At 47.9% G+C, this 22,968-nt stretch overlaps 1 protein-coding gene across 1 annotated transcript; it reads right to left on the reverse strand.

Annotated features, from left to right (window-relative positions):
• Window positions 1–1,094: 1,094 nt before the first annotated feature.
• ALOX5AP (arachidonate 5-lipoxygenase activating protein) lies at window positions 1,095–10,034 on the reverse strand. Its single transcript, XM_082072291.1, has 5 exons — window positions 9,875–10,034; window positions 5,325–5,424; window positions 3,937–4,007; window positions 2,894–2,975; window positions 1,095–1,957 (listed from the first exon to the last, which is right to left on the reverse strand). Exons 1-5 carry the CDS (start codon window positions 9,942–9,944, stop codon window positions 1,795–1,797), a joined length of 486 nt encoding a protein of 161 aa, XP_081928417.1. The 5' UTR covers window positions 9,945–10,034; the 3' UTR covers window positions 1,095–1,794.
• Window positions 10,035–22,968: the final 12,934 nt, after the last annotated feature.

A 22,968-nucleotide genomic window follows, 5' to 3' on the forward strand; every position in this document is an offset into this window, starting at 1 on the left:
GGACACCTGCAAGGTGGACACATAGGGTTGGAAGAGCTACCTCCAACAGGCTGTGGTCTCCATAAACAATTCTCAGACCTCAGGGAGCCCAGACTGGCTGGAGAGCAGGAACTGTGGTGCTGATGAAGCATCTCCACCTCTGTACTAACAGTGGTGGCAGCGTGAGCCTTTGGTGATACCAGCAATGCAGGAGAGCTCTGTAACTCCAGCACCCAGGGGTTACCTCCCTCCTCCTGCAGTGCTTCCATCCCTTGGTGGGCTGGCCCCGTGGGGCAGAGGGGTGGTGGGTCACCACCAAGGACAGGCAAGTGCCAATGAGCTGTGGAGAGAGAGGGTGGCAGAGAAGCATGGTGTGAAGCAGGGTTTGAAGTGTGTTATGGTGCTTTGAGAAGGAGGGGAAGGAAGGAACTATAGGTTAGGAGGTTAGATTATATTTTTGAATTACTTATTCTAACCAGTAAGAACATTTATTAGCTAATAATCATGCAGTCAATGTGACTAATCTGTCACATCTAAAATTCCTGTAGAAGATAAGAAAAAAAAGGGGGAGGGTGTTATTTTGGCAGCGTGAATAGTCAGGTGCAGAGGAGAGCAGCCATGCACAAGCATCTCTGCCCCACTGGGCAGCAACAAAACCCATCAGCCTTGGTGTGGTACAAAGGCAAGCAGCTTTCTGTGCCTGCTTTTGCAAACAGCTCTGCAAACCCTCTTCTCACGTAGCGAGCAGTCGCTGTCCCTCCCAAAGGAGTCATAAAATACAGCTTTATCCATCCTGCATGTTGTAATCAGACAGACTTAAGAGCTTAAGCACTCATAGGGTAGCAATGTTTAAAAAGATTGCACCGGCCTGTTTGCCTACCTTGATCTGCTTCTCTGATCAAACCATTCCTTGGTACGGACTTGTAGGAGCATATTTTCAGTGATGGAGGCAGAAAATTGAACTTGCTAATAGAGAGGGAACTGTTAAACTCACACCCTTTTGAGGCGGTGCCCAGGGCGAACAGCAGCTCACACAAAGAGCCCAGCCAGCTGCCAAGCCACAGGGCATCGGGATCACGCACCAGGCAAAGAAGATGGGAACAAACATATTTCGACCTTTTAGACTGTTTTATTAAACAAAGCCAAGTAACACAAAACCAACCCCACCGTCAATACACCAGCTCCTCATTTACACAAGACCCATTTCCACAGGTCTGGGAGAACAAAAAGGCTGAAGTGTAAATGAGATCAGTGTTGGGAGCATTAAGGACATGAATATTTATCAGGGAAGAACAGACAGGGGCAAATTTGCCACCCTCCCGCAGCAGTGGGAGCTCCGTCATCAACAAGTGGGAGGGCAAGGGCAGGTGGAGGGTCCAGCCCGTGCCTGTGCGTGGGCAGGGGCGAGCGGGACACAGGTGAAAGGCTGCGCCTCTGCGTGAGAGCAACTGCAGGGACCATCAGTCAGGAATGATGCTGAGAGGCTCCTGGGTTTTTGGACAAAAGCTAAGCACAATGCAGCTATGAAATGAGCATACAATGTCCCTTCCAGTCATGCAATCAGCTTGCAAGCTGCAGTTTAGAGAAAAAAGCTCTAAAGAATTAACTGCAAGTTGTTACCATTCTTTGGCCGTGCTTACTGATAAATCTTTTTCCTAAAGGAAAAAGCAAGGTTAAATCAAACTACAAAGGCCATCCAGCATGAGATTTACAGCAATCTAAAAGGGTTATGGGTTCATTTCTTAAACAGTTGAATTATGGCTGCTTCTGGGTATTGATATACTGAACATGCTGACCCTTCAGTGCTGCAGAGAGCTAGGGGATGAGCAGCAATGGAGAAATCGCACCAGTTATCGTTTTTATGTGCATTTCAAAGTCACTTCCAAAAAAGAAGATGAGATAGTAGTTGAGTATTCCAGCCACGGACATGAGGAACAGGAACAAAATTATGCGCTTTCCAAACAAGTGACCAGGAGTGCTGAGGAGAGAAAGCAATTTGTTAATGTACATCATCTCACACAAGAAGTCCTCAGACTTCAGACTGCTGTTGAGACCAGCTGAAAAATGGAGGACTCAGACAGAGGGGGCAAATTTCTGCTCTCTCTTGCATTGCAAGGCAGCTGCGAGCTCTTAAAGCCTTGTTTTCCTGGAGGGTTATCGCTCTCTACAACTACCTGAAAGAAGGTAACAAGTGATAGGATGAGAGGAAATTGCATCAGGGGAGGTTTAGATTGGATATCAAGAAAAATTTATTCACGGAAAGGGTTGTCAGACATCGGAACAGGCTGCCCAGGGAAGTGGTGGAGTCACCATCCCTGGAGGTGTTTAAAAGACATGTAGGTGAGGTTCTTAGGGACATGGTTTAGTGGTGGACATGTCAGTGTCAGGTCAACAGCTGGACTTGACAATCTTAAAGGTCTTTTCCAACCGAAATAATTCTATGATTCTAAATACCATTTTTAGGATTCAGTAGGTCTGGGGTTTGGCCTCCTGTGCTCAGTGTAGGCTGCTGCTTACAAAAGTGGCTATTCAAAGGGACTTGTATGTCTTTTCACCCATCACAGGCTGTGGGACAACCTTTTCCCACATGTGTGTAATGGGCTTTATTATTGTAAAAGGAAGACCTTTTGCAAATAGCATCACAAACACACAAACGTGTGCGTTTGGAGAGATTGTGAGCAGGAGCTGCTGACACAGCTGCTCTGTTCCTGCAGCCCCCTTGATGCCGCTGCTGCTGCACCTCCCATGTCTCCCACAGCTCCTCCCATGCACCCAGAAGACAGGGGTTTTCCTGTGCTGCCCCACGCAAGCAGCTGTTGCAGGCAGCACAGGAACTGTGCCTGTGGAAGTGGCAGCACTTGGCTGCACTGTTGCTGCAACCCAGATTTTGTCAAGAGACTCTGCAAGTCCTTACCTCTGAGTCCTTTCCCCAAGGTAGCCCACAAAGTACTTCTGCCGCACAAACAAGTACATCAGGCCGGCAAAGGCAGCGGGAGCTGGGTAAAGGGTTAAAACAAGGTGTTAAAACACCGTCCTGTTGTACATACTGTCCCCATCTGCTGCCTGGGCTGGACCAGGTGATGGGAACCTGCAGCCTTGGGCTGTGGGATTAGCACTGGAAGCAGCACAGAGACCTCTGCGTGGGAAAAGGGGCACCTGCCTTGCCCTCACACCAGATTTTCTGAAGGGTTTGTGGGTGTAATCCTGCCCACAGCTGTGCCCACTGCAGAAACCCAGTGTGGGTTCATGCTGGGCTCAGGAAGGAGGGTGCCCACTCAAGCACTGCTTTCACCAGAAATAAAAGGTAGTCAATAAATGCAGCAGTCTAGGAGCAGGTGAAGGATTATACTGTGGTCCAATGCCCATTTCCGAGCATCTGAAAAGGGGCTTTACCTCTTTTCTCCCTACTGCTAGCTTTCCCCACACCTGCAGGCAAAAGCCCCTTTTCTGGTTAAGTTGTTCCCCTCTTGCAGAAAGAATTGCCACAGGCCTGAGAAAAGTACTCAACTTTAGGACAACTCAAATTGCATTGAAGGGCATAATATTTAGAAATGCAAGCAAATACTCCTGGGCTGACCTCAGAGCTGGGAAGGGCTGGCAGCTCTGACAATTTAATCAAATGAGCCAATTTCCAGTGCTGAGGGTGCATAACACAGCATCCAGCATCCCAATGCTAAACCCTCCACCCAGAACAGAGGGATCTCATCCGTAATACCTTTATGGGAAATGTCCCTGGCCCGGACTGTCCTGAATGGTGCCTGAGAACATGTCTGTTAGCATAAACTGTGCCAAGGAGCATGCTGCTAATTAAACAGCACGGGCAGCAGCAGAACAGCTGGGTGAGACTGGTCCCCCTGCTGCAGGAGAGTTTGCTTCCTGGAAGTGTAACCTCCAAAACTCTCACCATCCCTTGCTGAAAGTGGTGCAAGGTTGGAGGAGGAAAAAAAGGGATGTTACCTTGGCTGCAGAGAAGACCAGCACACCAAAGCACGGCCAGGAACGTTGGGTACGCGTGTCCGCAGTTCTGGCTAGAAATGAATTTGTCAGAGAGAAATCAGAAAATGGGGAAAACAGAAAAAAAAAAAAAATCAACACATTTCATTAGCAAAGGATAGTGGGGGGGTAAATCTGGGCTGCACTAATGCTGCTGCAGGTGGGCTTTTACCCCAGAACAGTGGGAGGCCCCTGACCTGCCCGCAGCTGGCTGGGGTGTCCCTGCCCGAACACAATGGCTGCCTGGCCCGCAAGTCAGCTTCCCTGCATCTTCATGGGATAAAGGATGCCTTTGTCCTGCCTGACGAGGAAAACAAACCACTCCACACACATGCTTGACACATGTAAAAGCCACCTTCATCCTCTAACCTGTTTGATCATGGCATGTGAATAATAGATGCTGTGTGCTTTTTTTGGATTGGAAAATCCTTACAATTAATTCATCTTAATCAAGTTATTGCCATTGAAATCTGCATGAAACCAACAAAAGGAAAATCATACAGCAAATAGGAGTGTCTGACAGAGTTAATGTGTCTCTTTGCAGGGGAACAGGGATGAATCTGAAAGGCAGCAAGCACATGGATGTCCCATCCAGCTTCAAGCACAGCATCAACACTTCACGGGTAATAAAAAATATTTTATATTCTGCTCTTTTCTGGCATGGAATTAATTTTCCCCTCTGCTCCCTCGGAAGGCATGTCAAAGATGAGAGGTGTGGATGTGGTGGAGAACTGGAGAGCCATGTGTTGAGGGAGCTGCTTGGGGACTGAGGGGTTTATACAAGCTCTGCCACCCACCCGCTTCTTGGCAACTCTGTGACTCTGTGTTGGCTCTCTCCTTTTGAGCCACAGTGCCCTGGGGACACTGGCTGTGCATGTATCATACTACCAGCATTAGCTACTGTTGGGTTAGTGGGCTCCCAGATGAAGGGACATAATACACATTAGGGCTGCAAGTCCAAGATATATATAAATACTAAGTCAAATATGAACATGAATATGAATATGAATATGAATATGAATATGAACATAAATATAAATATAAATATAAATATAAATATAAATATAAATATAAATATAAATATAAATATAAATATAAATATAAATATAAATATAAATATATAGAGCAGCAGGTGTCCAGAAAGGAGCTGGTTTCACCAACAAGCATACTGGAGAACTGCAAGTCTAAACATCACAGCAATGAACGCAGCAGTGGGACCGCAGAGCAAAGCCTTTGTCTGAGGGCATTTGGAACCCACCTCTGGACCCCAAGACAGTTTGGATTAAACCCTGATAAAGAGAGAGACGAATCCTGCTCTGCCCCCACCAGCTCCTTGGGGCTTGCCTACTCACTTGGCAGTGTAGACACGGTCGAAGGCAGAGGATCCCAGCCGTTGGAACCCCTTGCTGTTGCAGTGTTTGCTTTCATGCTCCACTTTGCTAGCAAAAAAAGCTGTTAAAAAAAAACCACAGAGTATTTGATCTGAGATGTAATTTGGAGATATTGCAGAAGCTAGGCTTTGTGGGCTCAAATCTGTTCTCACGAGCACCCAGGTTGGACAGCAGAAGAGGACACATGTGCATGGATGTGCAGGACGTGGCCAGCATGCTCGATTTATCACCATGATGTACCCAAACCCTCTGTGCAAGGGCACAATGTGACATGACCTCAGACATCCCCGAGTGTTCACATCTGACTGGCAGCAGGCTCTCACCTCTGAGCCCTGCTTCATCTCCACACTGCACTTCTGTCTGCTGCAGAACAGCCCAGACTCTGTCCTTCGTGCACCCTGAGGGGAAAGAGCTTTCTAGACAAAGCTTTTAAACCCAATTCTCACTCTCTGATGGAGCAGGGAGACAAGAAAGTCTTTCCTCCTTTAGTGATATCCATTTGCCACACCAGTGTCACCCTGCAGGTCTAGTTCACTTTCCAGAAAGGCCCACTGAAAACCTGGTCCTGATGGCTGATCACATCATGTCCATATCGTGTGTGTCCTACTTTTAAGCAACGGTGTTGTGTCAGGGTGTTGGCTGCTGCAAAAACGCAGCACCTCAAGATAATGTATCATGTGCTTGATAAACACATTTTATCTGATGACACTAAACCAGAGACCATCGATCATGTGTCTAAATGCACCAGAGAGAGTCCTGACAGGCTACAATCTTTGGGTTGTCATGTTTCCTATCTCAGTGTACCCAAATGACCTGCTGGTTTAGAATATTAGCCAAAGATGTATATCTAAAAGATAACCCATCAGGAAAGACATTATTATAACAATAGAAGTGCAACTTGATAAGCTGCAGGATTTCATCCTTGGAATCTGAAGAGCCACCACTTTTTTCCCTTCACTGGTGGTGTAAGTAGGTCTTTAATACTTCCATTGCCTCCACTAAAAGCTACTGAGTTTTTCACCTTCCAATATTGAGTGATTCTCTGGTACAGCCACCAAGAGCTCCCAGCATCTCCATCTGCATGTCCATCCTTTGGTATGGGGTTATTAAACTACCTACGTGGTCTAAGAGGACCTAGTTGAAAAGTACTAGGCTGGACGGCAATTTTTTGTACAGTGCAAATCAGCTGTGATGGTAAATCACTTCCTGCAGGTCTGGGACTGCATGGGCTTGCTGGGATACATAGCATACCTCCTCCCTTCCTTTTAACATGTACATGAAATCACCAGGAGATGCCACAGCTTCAGAGAAAGCCAAGAGTAAGCAATATGTTTCTCCTCCACTGTTGCAGGTGCTGCCACTTCCCAAATGCCAGTGTGCCACTGTAGAGAGTCTCCACGATGCTGAGAGCCATCAGGCTGAACACAGACATGGCCAAAAACAATGATGATTGTTGAGGACAAGAACCTGAAGGTGCTGGTGGTGATGCTCCTGGTGTCCAGTCTCTGGGATGATGGCTGAGCAGGCATGGAGGTGCTGGGTCTGCTGAGAAGGGTCTGCCTGTGGAGATCCAGGCATCTGTCCTGGAGGTTCTTGCCATCTCCGATGTGGTGTATGGATCCTTAGCCAATGGACTGGGCATTAGGGCAAAGGTCAGAAGTAGTATTACCATGTACACCCACACCATGGGTGTGGGCAGGCTCTGTTTCATCTCACTTCTGAGACACTGAGAAGTGTTAGGGAAACGAATTATTTCCTTCTCTAAACAGTACGTGACAGCAAACAGAGGAAAGGTACCTCTAGAGGTCAATCCATCCCCCCAGAGAGACACCAGCATGAGAGGAGCAACCTCACTGAAGCACTGGCCTTCCTCCATTGACTCAAGACAGAGCTTAGACAACCACTTCACATGAGATGTCCACCTCTTTGCTAAAGAAAATGCCTGGGCCGATCACCTCCAACCCACTGCAGCGGCTACATTTCCTTGGGACCACGTGGACCTCCTAGGTAAGAGTAGTGAATTGGAAAGGAGCCCAGCATCTCACCATCATATGGAGAGGTAGAGCCTCCTGCTTCAAGTGAGCTTTTAACCCTGGAAGTGGCTTCCCAGTTCTGTGGCTCCTTAGCCCCGCTGACCTCACATGCCCTACAGGCTCCCAAAGTCTCCCCAGAAGGCAGATGAAGAAGTGGGTCCCAGCTGCCTGAGGCTCAGCTGGGCTGAAGCTCTGCAAGCAAGCAGAGCAGGGCTGACAGATCACATCGAGAGGTGGACTTTACCAGGGGTCTTTGCTCACGTTTCAGCAACGCTGGGCTCCTGTTAACCTGCCACTGGGGAAACGGGAGACTTCAGTGTAAAGCAGCTTGCAACACCATGGTTATATTTCCTGCTCTTCACTCTGAACCCCAAAGCATGAGGGTGGTTTCTCAAGCTGGCATGAAACGAGTGAGAGAAGCAGGGCTGGAGTTGAGGGGTTTAATTCAGCTCAGCTGCACCAGGAGATGATGCCCTGAGGCTCCAGGGCTGCACAGGCTGCCCTGAGCCTGAGCCACTGCAGTCCCACTCTGGTCAAGTTAATGTCCAATACATCAGTCCAAGCCTTGTTGTTTCACAAGTTCATGCCAACAGAAACTGTGCACTGAAGCTCCAGTCTTGCGATGCTGGCAATCATGCAGGTTGCCCCTTTTTTCCATTGACTTCGTTTTGTTTCCTCCATCCCAATCTGCTCAGTGGTGACCCCTGATTTGCCCTGAAAGCTGCTAAATTGCAACATCTCTCTGATGCAAAAACAAAACTTAAAGCTATACGTGTGACTCAGCAGCATCCGGCCACACGAGTCATTCTGTAGGACATGGAGATTCCTGACATGAACAGGGTGAGAGTAAATGGATGTCAGACTGGGGCAGCACCACAGACCACCTCCAGCTTTGGGAATAGCAGCATTCACACAAACTGTTTTCTAATTCTGCACTGAATGCAGAAAAGCCTATAAACCTGAACTGACACGGTACTGGCTTCACGTACTTAGACAGTCAAGCAGATGCCCAAGTGCCTTGCCGAACCAGAGCCATAGCAAGAGTCCAGTACAACTGACATCCCTTGACAAGCATTTCTACTGCCTTAAGTACTGCATTCATCACAGGACTGCATATCAGTAGGGTCTTCCTGGACAGAAAGCTTGGGAGGAGGAGATCAGATGACGTAAGGTCTGAAATCATGGTTTAGGGCTGTGGGCTACTCGTGCTTGGCATGCTAAGTCCTCTGCCAAGCACCACGCTGCCAGTTTGCAGCGGTTGGGTCAATAATCTCAGAGACGGATTTCCATGAGATGAAAGTGCGTGTCAGGCTGGAAGGCAAATGTCTGAGTTTCAGAGTGAGAGGAAAAAAATGTATATAAAGTCATCTGGTTAAATAGCAAGAAAGGTATATCTGACACATTTTTTAATGGCAATATGTGGTCTGATCTCAACATGCCATATTCTGGTGATGTCACACACATTTACCAGAAAACAGCATTCAGTTAAATGATGTGGCATTTAGCGCCTGTGTCAAAATTAGACCAGCCTACATCTCTTTTTTTCTCTCTGGTAGCCAGGCTCATGCTGAGGCTCCCACCACTTCCCCTCTCTGCAGCGGGCCAAGAATAGCCCATTTCCTTGAACTGAACGTGGGGTTCGTGCTCAGTGGGAATGTCCCATTCGTACTAAGAAGCCTTCACAGAGGATTCCTAACATTTGCATCAGCACCTCATTCCTCTGCTGACTCTCCCTGAACCTGGGAGATCTCAGTGCAGATGGGGTGAAGCTCACTTGCTTCTCTGTATTCTGGGCAGAATTTCTGCTAAAATGATTTAAGATGATGATCAAGTTAAAAACAGATTTGACAAGAGAGAAATGCGTTGTGTTGTTTTTAAAACCCTGAAAAATAGTAGGGCCTATAGAGGAAACTTCTCTATCGCAGGAAATGCGCAATGTTCTTGGAACCACAGTTAACTGAGATTAGTTGAACTGTAGGACCTGGAGATGCAGGAAAGCAGAAGAGCTGCCTGCCCACAAATAACCCAAACAGACGTCTCCAACAGGTTGGTGCAGTTTTGCCCCTTCCACCCATTGCAGCCCCCCGGGTCCCTGACTCCTACCCACAGCAGCAGGGCTCTGGCTGAAGAACTGCCCACATTAGGGACTTTAGCCATGAAAGGAGGTCTCAGCCATCAAATCTAAATGCATATTGTCACAGGGAACCCCAGCATACTATTCCTTTCATCAACTGACATATGTATGAAAAAATCTCTCTAGATTATCACAAGAGTAGGACCATGCGATTGCCAAGAGACTGCAACAACAGCATGCAAAATAATGTGCTTAGAAGATAATTTCTAAAGCAAAAGTCATGCCTAAGCACACACACACTTAGAACCAGATATTATCTTTCCAAAGATCAGATCAACACACATCATACTGGATTTTTCTCCCCAGCTTTTTAGCCCTTAAATAAATGCTTATTTTTGTCTTACCGTTCTGGACAACACTTATCAAGGTGACGATGGCGAGCAGGACAATGCTTCCCAAGGTTTCCTGGTCCATTTTGCAAGCAGGCTGTCAGGGTGGACAGTGCAGTCTCAGCAGCAGCTCAGCCCTGCAAGCACAGAAGGAGGAAGTGAACGTCTTTCTAATTTTGAATTGTGAAACGCTTCCTATGGCTTCACAGGAGAGTGGCAGCACCCTGCCCTCAGTGCTCATCAGAGCAACACAGCCGCAGGCTCGCTCTCTCACTCATCACACACTGATGAAGCCCAGAGAAATTAGATAATATATCTATGATCTAAGAGGATACGTGATGTGGAAAGATATCCATTGTTTGCAGAGGAGCAAAATTACAACCCTGTTATCAAAAGTCTTTTTGTGCATTTGGCTATTGGTGTGGAAGAGCGGAAAGGCTGCAAGTGACCAGCCAGGCTCTCATCACGTCATTGCCTGCAAGTGCCCGATCACTGCACAGGAGCTGGGAGGAGAAATAATGTTGGTGAGTCTCAATAACACAGCTGCTCTCAGACATGTGCCCTCTCTGGTCACAACTCCATCAGCCTCACCAGTGAGGAGATCCAGCAGCTCTAGGTCACAAGGAAAAGCTCCTGATTCATCTGGCATATTTGAACAGGCAGCACACAAATGCTGTGAGCATCGCTGGTGGGTAAAAAAATAAGCCTTTCATTACCAGGGATGTATCCTGTATCCTGTATCCATTCCCCCTACAAATAACTCCCTTAAAGACAGTGGCAACTGCCAGCATTCAGCATTTCACAGTTGTACCTCAATTTTCAGTAGTCCAAGGCCAATACAGCTGAACATAAATGCTATAGGATGTTCCCATCCCATGACAGGGATGTCAGGGAAGCACAGACTGGGGTGTTGGATGGCTGCAGAAATTCCCACAGCTTCTGTCAGATAGCTGCAAATCACAGAATCACAGAATAGTTGGGGTTGGAAGGGACCTCTGGAGATCATCTAGTCCAACCCACCTACTAAAGCAGGTTCACCTAGAGCAGATCACACAGGAATGTGTCCAGCCAGGTCTTGAATGTCTCCAGAGAAGGAGACTCCACAACCTCTCTGGGCAGCCTGTTCCAGGGCTCTGGCACCCTCAAAGCAAAGAAGTTTTTTCTCATATTCAGATAGAACCTCCTGTGCTTCAGTCTGTGCCCGTTGCCCTCATCCTATCATTGGGCACCACTGAAAGGAGTCTGGTCCCATCCTCTTGACACCCACCCTTGAGATATTTATAAGAATTGATGAGATCCCCTTTTCTTCTCCAGGCTGAACAGACCCAGCTCTGTCAGTCTCTCTTCATAAGAAAGGTGCTCTAGGCTCCTAATAATCTTTGTAGCCCACCACTGGACTCCCTCCAGTAATTCCTTTTTCTTCTTAAACTGGGGAACCCAGAATTAGACACACTACTCCAGATGTCACCTCACCAGGGCAGAGTAGAAGAGGAGGAGAACCTCCTTTGACTTGCTGGTCACCCTCTTCTTAATGCACCCCAGATACCACTGGCCTTCTTGGCCACAAGGGCACATTGCTGGCTCATGGTCAAACTGTTGTCAACCAGAACTCCCAGATCCCTCTCTGCAATGCTGCTTTTAGCAGGTCTGCCCCTAACCTGCACTGGTGCCTGGGGTTATTCCTCCCCAGGTGCAGGACTTTGCACTTGCCTTTGTTGAACTTCATCAGGTTCTTCTCTGCCCAGGCCTCCAGCCTGTCCAGGTCTCGCTGAATGGTGTATCAGCCCTTCCTCCCAGTTTGGTATCATCAACAAACTTGCTGAGGGTGCACTCAGTCTCTTCATTCAGGTCATTGATGAACAGGTTGGACAAGACTGGACCTAACACTGACATCTGGGGAACCCCACTAACCACAGGCCTCCACCCAGACTCTGCACCGTTGATCACAACCCTCTGAGCTCTGCCATCCAGCCAGTTCATGACCCATCTCACTGTGCATTCATCCAGCCCGCACTTCCTTTCATTCTCACCCAAAGTGCACATCGCTCACTGACCCTAACTACTCTGCTCTTTTTTGCACATATTCTGATGGGGAAAAGCCTTACGAAAAATGCTTACCTTCAGTAGCAATTTAACACAAATAAAAGTAATATTTTCACTGGAGTGAGCCCTGGCCAACTTCTGCCCAATCATCTCTCTGTCTGCCTTTACTCCACCATGTGCTACCCAGAAGGTGTGAGTGCCACCTCACATCCAACCATGGCCAGATGACTGGCTGCCTCTCTGTGGGTGGGACATAGCCTGGTAGGAGGTCCCAGCAGGAGCCAAGCTTGTTTGATGGGGACACATTTTCCTACAAGGGTGTTTTTATCCAGCCTCTTTATCATGCAAATTAGTATCATCTGTACTATTAGATATGGAAAACTCTCCTGTACTTTGGGTACAAGCAAATATACAGACACACTGGATGAGAGGTAGGCGATTAGCATTGTGAGTTGTGACCTACTGTTAACTTACCAGGAAAAGGTTGTCTTTCTGGGAGTCCTTCCCTATGGTCCATACAGACACAACTGTGTGAGAAGCAAGGCCATAAATACTGTCTAGGTTTAGATTTGGCCTGAGATATTTTTAACTCATGGCAGATTTGTTTTGGAAAAAAAGAAAAAAAAAAAAAGGCAAAAAGAAAAAAAAAAAAGCAAGCACAATAGCACTTTGAGAATGCTTTTATCCAGACTGAAGTTCTCTTTTTTCCCCAAAAAGTGCTTGTTTCTTACTTAAGTATCAAAGTTTATGCGTTGTGGTCTACTGAGCACAGGATCATAGCTAATATTTAAGGATGGTAATTAATTCTAAGCTTCTACTAATTTTCTGAGGAGGAAAACTCATCACCTAGAAGCAGTTGCAGAGTTAAGTCAATAAAAAGGACTATTGTCCAAGCACAGACAATGCTGTGACCCTGAAGAAAGGACCTGTGCATGGACACGGGCAGGCAGAAGGGAGCTGCTGACCAGAGCAGGTGAAGGACACAGCATAGGTTTTTGGGGCATCTGCAGCAGGACACTCCACATCATCTCCCCACACGAGGAACTGATCCTCTCTTTCCTCTGCCTGTTTCATGCAGCCATAAACCTACCAGGCAGCTCACAGCTTGCTGTTGATTCATAAGGAACAGTAAAAGCAGACGAACCTTCTCTGAAATCTGTTCCAACTTGCCACAGAAACACACACACCTCCCTGATTTACAGACTTCCCAAAGGTGCTTCAGTTTGGAAGGAGTCTCATATTAAAGAGGGTAGGAATCAGGCTGCTAGGTTTGAACTTACCGTAATGGAAAATACCCCCCAAACATACTGGGCATTTCTGCCAGCAGTTTTTCAAGCTGGCTGACCCGAGCCCCCAGCCTGCACCCCATGTGCTGGCCAGATCATGAGAGCTGGGCTGCCGATGCCTTCTCCTCCTCCTTGTCCTGCTCCTTGTTTTCCACCTCTTTGCTTTCCTGCCACTCAGTGCCTCTCACTGCATCCCCATCCTCGCTTTGCTTTTTCTGCTCTGTCTTTTCCAATCCCGCCTGTCCCCGGCATCGCTCAGCACCGCAGGACCAGCCAGCACCACCAGCACTTCACTGGACTCACTCCAAAGTCATCCCTCATGTACACATGGAGGAATATAGGTGTCCACATTTGTCCCCCCACACCCTCACCACCCACCTTCCGCCCCCCCCCCAAAAAAAAATCAGCCAACTCCAGGGCTTGTTAAGCTGATTTCTGGGTGTACAGGGAGGAAAAAAAAACACTGCCAGTGAGATTCTATTTGATACAGCTGCCTTGAAATAAGAAGTGCAGGTTTTCGGAAGGTTTTTTTTAAGTGCAACTCTACTCTGAGGGCTCTGTTTAAGGAAAAGCAGAGGAAACCAAGAGGGTATGAGAGACACAGAGACCTGTCCCTTTACCAAGGTAGAGCAACACTGTTGTAAATATGGTCAGACAGAGCAGAAATACCTTGCCAGGCTGGAGAGAGAATATATAGTATATTTTTGTATGCTTTGGAGCTGGAATAGCTGCAGGATGGGAAGAGGTTCTGGCAATTTTTTTTGTAATTTGGGGAATGGCCTTGGCAAGAAAGGGCTAAGGTGGAAAAAAAATGACTCCTCAAACAGCTTCTGCCATACCTGCACATTAAATTGTCCCCACTCCCTGAGACCTAAACATCTGGGCATTTCTTACCTGCCCTTTCGTGGGATACACACAGGATCAGTGTCTGGGTCAGGCAAAGTTGTCACCACCTGAAAACCCTGTCCATCTGGGAGAAAGATAGTGCAAAACACCTCCATCATATGCCACTTGGCCATTTGAAATAGGGCATTTTCTCAAGTAGGAAAAAAAGAAAAGCGAGGAGGGATGGCAACCTTGAAGAACAGTGCCTGCATTTGCTGTAACCCCCAGCTGTGGTGGGTGCTCTCAAGGCACAGGTAATTCTGTGCTTCAGCAGCTGCTGTCAGCCCTTCTGCTTGCTGCATTGCTGTTTGACAACCACATCTTCCTGTCTGAGGAAGATAACCTTGACACAGCGAGCCACAAAGCTCAGGAAAATGTGCAAAGCCAGCAAGCTTTTCCAGTTGTGCTGCAAGGCTTCCTGCACATTAATCTCCTCCTCTGGAAATCTTGAACAGCCAGTCAAAATAATCCTTTTGTAGAATTGCTTTCATACTGAAAAGGAAAGGACTGGGAACACAGATCTATAAATATCTTTTGGGATGCTCACCTCTCATCTCATGTACTCTGCTTAGCTACAAGGACTCTAATGAAAGTGTGTGTTCTAGTAAAATATAAGCTGCTCCTGTGAATTCCTGTATATGAATGTCAGGTAACATACAGCCATCATATTTTATAAATGCAACAGAACACAAGACCCTTGGACCGGTTGGTTATCACTAGCATTGTGCTTTGCAAACTAGCAACACCACAGAAACACCAAACATACAGTACATATACATACATATATGTGTGTGACTACCCACCATCACATCAGTTTGCTCCAGCATCGCATCCTTTCCGAAGCCTGACAAAACCCCAAAGGACAGCATGAACAGAGATGGAAATGTGAAGTGTAATATGAAGAAAAGGACAATGCTGCAGTTTTCTAAATGCTGTCTTCAATTTGGATGGCCAAGGGAATGAAACCGTGGGAGAGGAGCGCTGCCTTGAAAACCCTTCCTTCTCCACGTTTCCCAAACTTTTAGAAGAATAGAATAGAATAGAATAGAATAGAATAGAATAGAATAGAATAGAATAGAATAGAATAGAATAGAATAGAATAGAATAGAATAGAATAGAATAGAATAGAATAGAATAGAATAGAATAGAATAGAATAGAATAGAATAGAAGCATTTTTAGTTGAAAAGACCCTTAAGATCAACAAGTCCAACTGTTAACCTAACACTGACAAGTCCACCACTAAACCATGTGTGGCAGGATGCAAACCCCCCTCTCTCCCCCTCCCTCCTTCATCATGGAAGGAGTAGACACATCTCCTTCTCTGAGGCTAACAGCTTCTTTTGTTTGGCTCCAGAGCACCCTGGCCAGGGTCGTTAGGAGAAGGGAGTCCCCAAGCGCCAGTGAGCCACTGGGCACCCGCGGGCAGTGGGGGGGGATGTTTGGAGGCTTCAGGGGCACCCACAGCCAGGGTGGGGGTGCAGAGAAGCTTCTGGAATGCCTACAGTCAGATCTGATCAGCCTATAAAAAACGGGACTCTCGTCAAGACTCTGCCCCTTGTTGTGGATCTCTTGGAGCAGGAGCAAGATGCTGCCGCCAAGAGCCCCCCTCCGCGGGATGGAGACTCCGCTTGCCGTGCCGCCACGGGTGTGAGTAACATTTCTCCTTGCAGGACTGCAAGTGTATTTACTTTCCGTGCACGTATGCACGTGTACTTTCTGTGCTCAATATGAGCACGTGTAAAATTAATCCTCGCATAATCACGGGTGTATTTTCCTCCCATGCTTCCACATAAGCACGTGTAACTTTCCGTGCACATTTGCATGCGTACTTTCCGTGCTTAATACAAGCACGTGTAAAATTAACCCTTGCAGAATTGCGAGTGTATTTACTTTCCATGCACATTTGCATGCGTACTTTCTGTGCTCAACACGAGCACGTGTATAAATTAATCCTTGCAGAATCGTGAGTGTATTTTCCTCCCATGCTTTCACATAAGCACGTGTAACTTTCCGTGCACATTTGCACATGTATTTCTCCTCACAGGATTGCAAGTGTATTATAAATTTACCCTTGCAGAATCGTGAGTGTACGCTTCCCGTACTCAACACAAGTACGTGTATCTCTTTAAAATAATCCCACACTGTGTTCAGGCAAGTGTGTACTCCTCCCGGACTCAGGGCCGGCTCCGGCATTGTTTTGGGTGAAGCCATGTGCACGCACACTGTGGACCTCCTGAATTATTACTTGCTGCCCCTTAATAATTTTCCTCAACTGATATCTGAATCTGTATTCAAGTCACTTTTGGAGTGCTAAAACCCTGTTTCTCACCAGTTTAATAAAAGTTGTTTTGGACCCTCTTGCCCCTTAAACTAACCTCGGGGTGCCTCTGTGACACCATGTCCCTAAGAACCTCATCTAAATGCCTTTTAAACACCTGCAGGGATGGTGACTCCACCACTTCCCTGGGCAGCCTGTTCCAGTGCCTGACAACCCTTTCCGTGAAGAAATTTTTTCTAATATCCAATCTAAACCTGCCCAGGCACAACTTGAAGCCATTTCCTCTTGTCCCACCATTTGTTACTTGGGAGAAGAGACAAACACCCTCCATGCTACAACCTCCTTTCAGGTAGTTGCAGACAGCGATAAGGTCTCCCCTCAGCCTCCTTTTCTCCCAGCTAAACAGCCCCAGTTCCCTCAGCTGCTCCTCATCAGACTTGTGCTCCAGGCCCCTCACCAGCTTTGTTGCCCTTCTCTGCACTCTCGCTAGTATTTCAATGTCCTTCTTATGATGAGGGGCCAAAAACTGAACACAGGATTCAAGGCGGGGCATCGCCAGTGTCAAGTACAGCGGCACAATCACTTCCCTGGTCCTGCTGGCCACACCACTCCTGATACAAGCCAGGATGCTGTTGCCCTTTTTGGCCACCTGGGCACACAGCTGGCTCATATTCAGCCAGCTGTCAATCAACACCCCCAGATCCCTCTCTGCCAGGCAGCTTTCCAGCCACTCTTCCCCGAGCCTGTAGCCCTGCCTGGGGTTGTTGTGACCCAAGTGCAGGACCCGGCTCTTGCCCTTGTTGAACCTCATACAATTGGCCTCAGCCCAATAATCCAGCTGGTCCAGATCCCTCTGTATGGCCATCCTACCCTCCAGCAGATCAATACTCCCATCCAGCTTGGTGTCATCTGCAAACTTACTAAGGGTGCACTCAATCCCCTCATCCAGATCATTGATAAAGAGATTAAACAGAACTGGCCCCAATACTGAGCCTTGGGGAACACCACCTGTGACTGGCCACCAACTGGATTTAACTACATTCACCACAACTCTTTGGACCTGGCCATCCAGCCAGTTTTTTACCCAGCAAAGAATATGTCCATCCAAGCCATGAGGAGTCTGTTTCTCTGGGAGAATGCTGTAGCAAACAGTGCCAAAGGCTTTACTAGAGCCTAGGCAGACAACATCCACAACCCTCTCCCCTTCCAGCAACCAGCCACCCTGTGACAGGAGGAAATACACAGAATCACAAGGGGTTGAGGTTGGAAGGCAAGTTGGTAGGTCATCTGGTCCAACACTCAAGTAGTGCCACCTACAGCTGGTTGCCCAGGACCAGATTGCTTTTGAACTTTTCCAAGGATGGAGACTACAAAACTTCCCTGGGCAACATATACCAGTGCTTGGTCACCCTCACAGTCAAAAAGTGTTTCTCGATGAACCTCCTGTGTCTCAGCTTGTGCCCATTGCCTCTGGTCCTGTCATTGGGCCCCAGTGAAGAGAGCCTGAAACCATCCCCATTGCACCCTCCCTCCAGGTATTTATACTAATTGGTAGGATCCACCTGAGCCTTCTCTTCTCCAGGCTGAACAGTCCCAGCTCTCTCAGCCTTTCCTCACAGGATAGATGTGTCAGTCTCTTAATCATCTTTGTGGCCCTTCAGTGGACTCTCTCTAGTATGTCCCTGACTTCCTTGTGCTGGGAACCCTGGAACTGGACCAACACTCCAGGTGTGGCCTGACCTGTCTGAGTGCTGAGTAGAAGGGAACCATCACCTCCCTTGACCTGCTGGCAACACTTCTCCCACTGCAGCCAGGATGCCATTTGTCACCCTTGCTGCAAAGACACATTGTTGGCTCATGTTTAACATGGTGTCCATCAGGACCTCCAGGTCCTTTTTGGCCAAGCTGCTTTCCACCTAGGCATCTCCCAGCATACATTGGTGCATGTAGCTGTTCCTCTTCAGGTGCAGGACTTAGCACTTTTCCTTGTTGACCTGTCAGACCATTCCTTCAGGCTGTTGAAGTTCCTCTGGATGGCAGCTTGACCCTCTGGCATATGAGCTATTCCTCTGAGCTCAGTGTTGTCTGCAAACTTGCTAAGGGTATGCTCTGCCCCATCATCCAGATATTTAATGAAGATTTTAAACAGGAATTGACCCAATATTAATCCCTGAGATACACCACTAGTTACTGGCCTCAAACCAGACTCCATGCCACTGATCACCAGCTTCTGCTTCTGGCCATTCAGCCAGCTTTCAATCCACCTGTCTGCTCATCCAACCTGTACATGAACAGCTTCTCTGTGAGGACCTTATGGGAGACAATGTCAAAAGCCTTACTGAAGTCCAGGTAGACAATATCCTCTGCTCTCTCCTCATCTACCAGGCCTGTCACTTCACCATGGAAGTTTATTGAGTTGGTCAAGCATGACTTTCCCTTGGTGAAGCAATGCTGCCTACTCCTGATGATTTGTTTGCCCTTCATGTGCCTGGAGGCTGTTTCCAGGGACTGAGGTGAAGCTGACAGGCCTGTAGTTCCCTAGGTCATCCTTCTTGCCCTTTTTGAAGATTGGGGTGACATGTGCTTTCCTCCAGTCCTTGGGCACTTCTCCTAGTTGCCATGATCAATCAAAGATGATCAAGAGTGGTCTTGCAATGACATCTGCCAGATCCCTCAGCACTTGTGGGTACATGCCATCAGGGACCAAGGACTTATGCGTGTCCAGGTTGTTTAACTATTCCCTGACCTGATCATCATCCACCAAGTCTTCCTTTCCCTAGTCTTTCCCCTTGGTCTTGGGGACCTGGGATTCCTGAAGGCAAATTACACTGCTTGAGCATCATTTGGTTTAAACGACTCATGTTAACTGTTGTTATCACCTTATTACCTTTAATGTGGCTGCAAATTGGTTGTTTAATAATTCATTTTATAGATCTTTTAGAGCTGAAGTGAAGCTGCCTGGGCAGCAGTTTCCTTTCCGTTCCCCTTCAGGTAGTTTCTTTTTCCCTGACTAATTTCTGTCAGTATTTCCACTTTCCATTAACCCTTACAAATAATTATCACAGGTCTTTAAGTGGTGTGGGATGAATTTTGTCTTCTGTTCCTCAAGTCTTTGGTCTCTATGAGTCCTTTTAGTACTGAAATTACAAGAAGAAAAGATGTTGGATACTTTGGCTGTGTATGAAGTAATAGGCGGATGTTCTTTCTTGTCTTCCTTGTCCTCAGCACATTCTCAGAGAGCTTTTGCTCGTGGGCTGGCCAGTCTCTGAAAGAAGCTGTCAGCCCCCCACCCCCAGCTGTCCTGTCAACAGACAAAACTTTAAACCCTGTTTTTTTCCTGCTTGTCTACTGTTTGCCTCTTCTTTGCTCCTTTGGGAAAGGCCACGAAAACAACAGGGGGGGAAATAAAAGAAAAGGAATATTCTGTAGATGAAAAAGGTGAAGAGACACCAGGTGTTTGTTATCATAACAAACACTCGACCCACCACCACTAACCCAAAGCGCTGCAGTGGAGGCGGCAGGAGGCCAAAGCGCAGCTGTCCCGGGACCGCTCTCCCCGCGGGTGGCACAGAGACCCCGCTCCCCGCGGGGCCGCGCACCCGAGGATCAGTGGCGGCTCGAGAAAAAGTGGCGTCAGCGCGTCTCTGTGGCGCAATCGGTTAGCGCGTTCGGCTGTTAACCGAAAGGTTGGTGGTTCGAGCCCACCCAGGGACGCAACGCAACTTTTTGTGGAGCTGTGGACTTTTTCCTCGCCTGCGGGAAGGGTTTCACGGCGGTGGTAGCCAGCCTGCGCCGACTTTATGCCGCTGGGAGCGGCCGCAGACTCTCGTTCTGCCCCCTGAAGAGCCTCAACTAATAGTGAGCTCCGGTGGGGGGCGGAACCACACTAATTCGTGCCGCCATTCTCCATGTGGTCGCTCAAGAGCGGCTGCAGAAGCAAAGCACACATGGGGGAGTTTCCGTAGTGTAGTGGTTATCACGTTCGCCTAACACGCGAAAGGTCCCCGGTTCGAAACCGGGCGGAAACACCATGCTTTTTCCTTCCCGTGTCGCTGCGTAGGCCAGTGTTCCTGGTTCCTTCTTTAAAACCCGCCCGTGCTGGTGAGGCGGGACCAGAGCGCGCTCGGCGGAGGGGGATGGCGACCTGCCCCTGGGCGGGGGCCGCACTGCGTGGGGGAAGGGCAGGGCTGCGGGTGTTATTTAGGAGATTTGTTTCATTCTCCCGCACAAGCTTCCCCTTTGCAAACAGACTTTTCCCTCATCCACTCGAAAGGACAACGTAACGGAGGAGAAGTGACTCTCAGCTGAAATGGTCTGAACAGGAACAAAACCTTTAAAAATAGTTCCATTGCACAAAGAAGTGACAGTGTTGTCACTGCTTGCTCCTGAACGGCAGTAGTTGGAGAAAATGTTTGGTTAGTTCGCCCAAGACCTGCTGAAGTTTTGACTGGAGATAATGCCAGGTAATGATAATTATGGTGCTGTGGCACAAAGCATCTAAAAATCTCATCTTCCCGGGCTTGAAGGTGGAGGGAATGAAAAAGAGATGGACACTCATTGAAATAATTCAAAATGGTATCTCAGGAAATGCCAATGCACAAATTATTTGTCACAGCTTTCCCCATTACTTCAATATCTTGCTCTGCTACAACAATAGAAAGAGCAAGCCAGGGAAAATATGGGTACAGAAAAACAGAAAAAACTACACCAATGGTAGAGTTACTGTATGGAAGAACTGTAAAACACTGCTTAAAGGCTCAAATAGGTATTTCATACATAAAAATTATGGGCCACTGTCACGGAGGCACCCCGAGGTTAATTTAAGGGACAACAGAGTCCAAAACAACTTTTATTAAACCAGTGAGAAACAGGGTTTTAGCACTCCAAAAGTGACTTAAATAAAGGTTCGGATATCAGTTGAGGAAAATTATTAAGGGGCAGCAACTAATACAACAGGCGGTCCACAGTGTGCATGCACGTGGCTTCACTCAAAACAATGCCGGAGCCGGCCCTGAGTCCCGGAGAAGTACACACTTGCCCAAACACGGTGCGGGATTATTTTTAAAGAGATACACGTACTCGTAGTGAGTACGGGAAGTGTACACTTGCGATTCCGCGAGGGTAAATTTATAATACACTCGCAATCCTGCGAGGGTAAATTTACTTACACGTGCAAGTGTGCACGGAATCCTACACGTGCTTATGTGGAAGCACAGGAGGAAAATACAGTCGCGATTGTGCGAGGAAATAATTTATACATGTGCTCGTATTGAGCACGGAAAGTTACGTGTGCAAGTGTGCACGGAAGGAAAATACACTCACGATTGTGCGAGGGGCTCTCAGCGGCCACTCGCGATTGTGCGAGGAAATAATTTAAAGTACACGTGCAAATGTGCACGGAAAGTTACACGTGCATATATGCACGGAAGGAAAATACACCCGTGATTCTGCGAGAATTAATTTTACACGTGCTAATATTGAGCACGGAAAGTTACACGTGCATATGTGCACGAAAAGTATAAATATACTCGCAATCCTGCGAGAAGTTTTACTCACACCCGTGGCGGCGAGGCAAGCGGAGTCCCCATCCCGGGGAGCAGAGTGGGCCGTGGCTCCTGGCGGCAGTGGCCAAGCTCGTACTCCGAGAGACCCGTGACACAATGGGCCGAGTCTCGACAAGAACCCCTTTTTTATCTGATCAGATCTGACTGTAGGCACTCTAGAAGCTTCTCTGCACCCCCACATTGGCTGTGAGTGCCCCTGAAGCCTCCAAACATCCCCCACGCTGGGCGGCTCACTGGCGCCTCGGCACTCCCTTCTCCTAATGGCCCTGGCCAGGGTGCCCTGGGGCCAAACAAAAGAAGCTGTTAGCCTCAAGTAGCAGAGAGAGAGGGAGATGTGCCCACTCCTTCCATACTGAAGGAGGGAGGGGGAGAGGGGGGGTTGCATTCTGCCACAGCCACCCCCTCTCTAAACTGAAGATGTTGACCACCCAGTCCACTAACAAGCAGATATAAAGTTGGGGCTCTCCTACTCTTCAGCTCCCCATCTCTGGCATTTGCATTGGCAGGTTCTGCAACAGGACCAGTAACCAGGACCAAAGTTCATTTTTCTAAAGATGAAATGGGAGATGTCTCCTTGCCAGGTATAATACTTGTGTGGCAGGCTTCCTGGAGTATTGCCACTGGTTATTTGATTGTGCTGCCTACCCGTCCTGTTTCTAAATAGGAAATTTGGGGGCAGGATCACGGCTAGTCCAAATCTGGCCTTCGGCATTACAGAAGCCCCTTTAAATAGTTATTTACCTGAAAGAGTAATAGAGACTCAAGCCTGGAGAGAAACATCTGAGGGTTTCTTCAGCCTGTTTCTAGAAGATGTAAGCTGGAGGCGTCGGCCAGTAGGCCAGGCCTACTTCTTTACACTCCTTTCCCACCATTCGCTGTCCTTCCCATGCCCTGTGGTCCCACCACGCTCTGCTGTGCTGGGCAGCTTCAGCAGCTCTCTTGTGAACAACCAGACTGTGCTCTTGCGTGGTGGTGCAAAACTAAGCGTGCTGCAAACTTCATCAGCCTTACCATCCTGCCAACCTTATTCTCTCCCTTGCTCTGTCTGCGTG

This window comes from Streptopelia decaocto, assembly GCF_964273445.1.
Source record: "Streptopelia decaocto genome assembly, chromosome: 1".
Lineage (NCBI taxonomy): Eukaryota > Metazoa > Chordata > Aves > Columbiformes > Columbidae > Streptopelia > Streptopelia decaocto.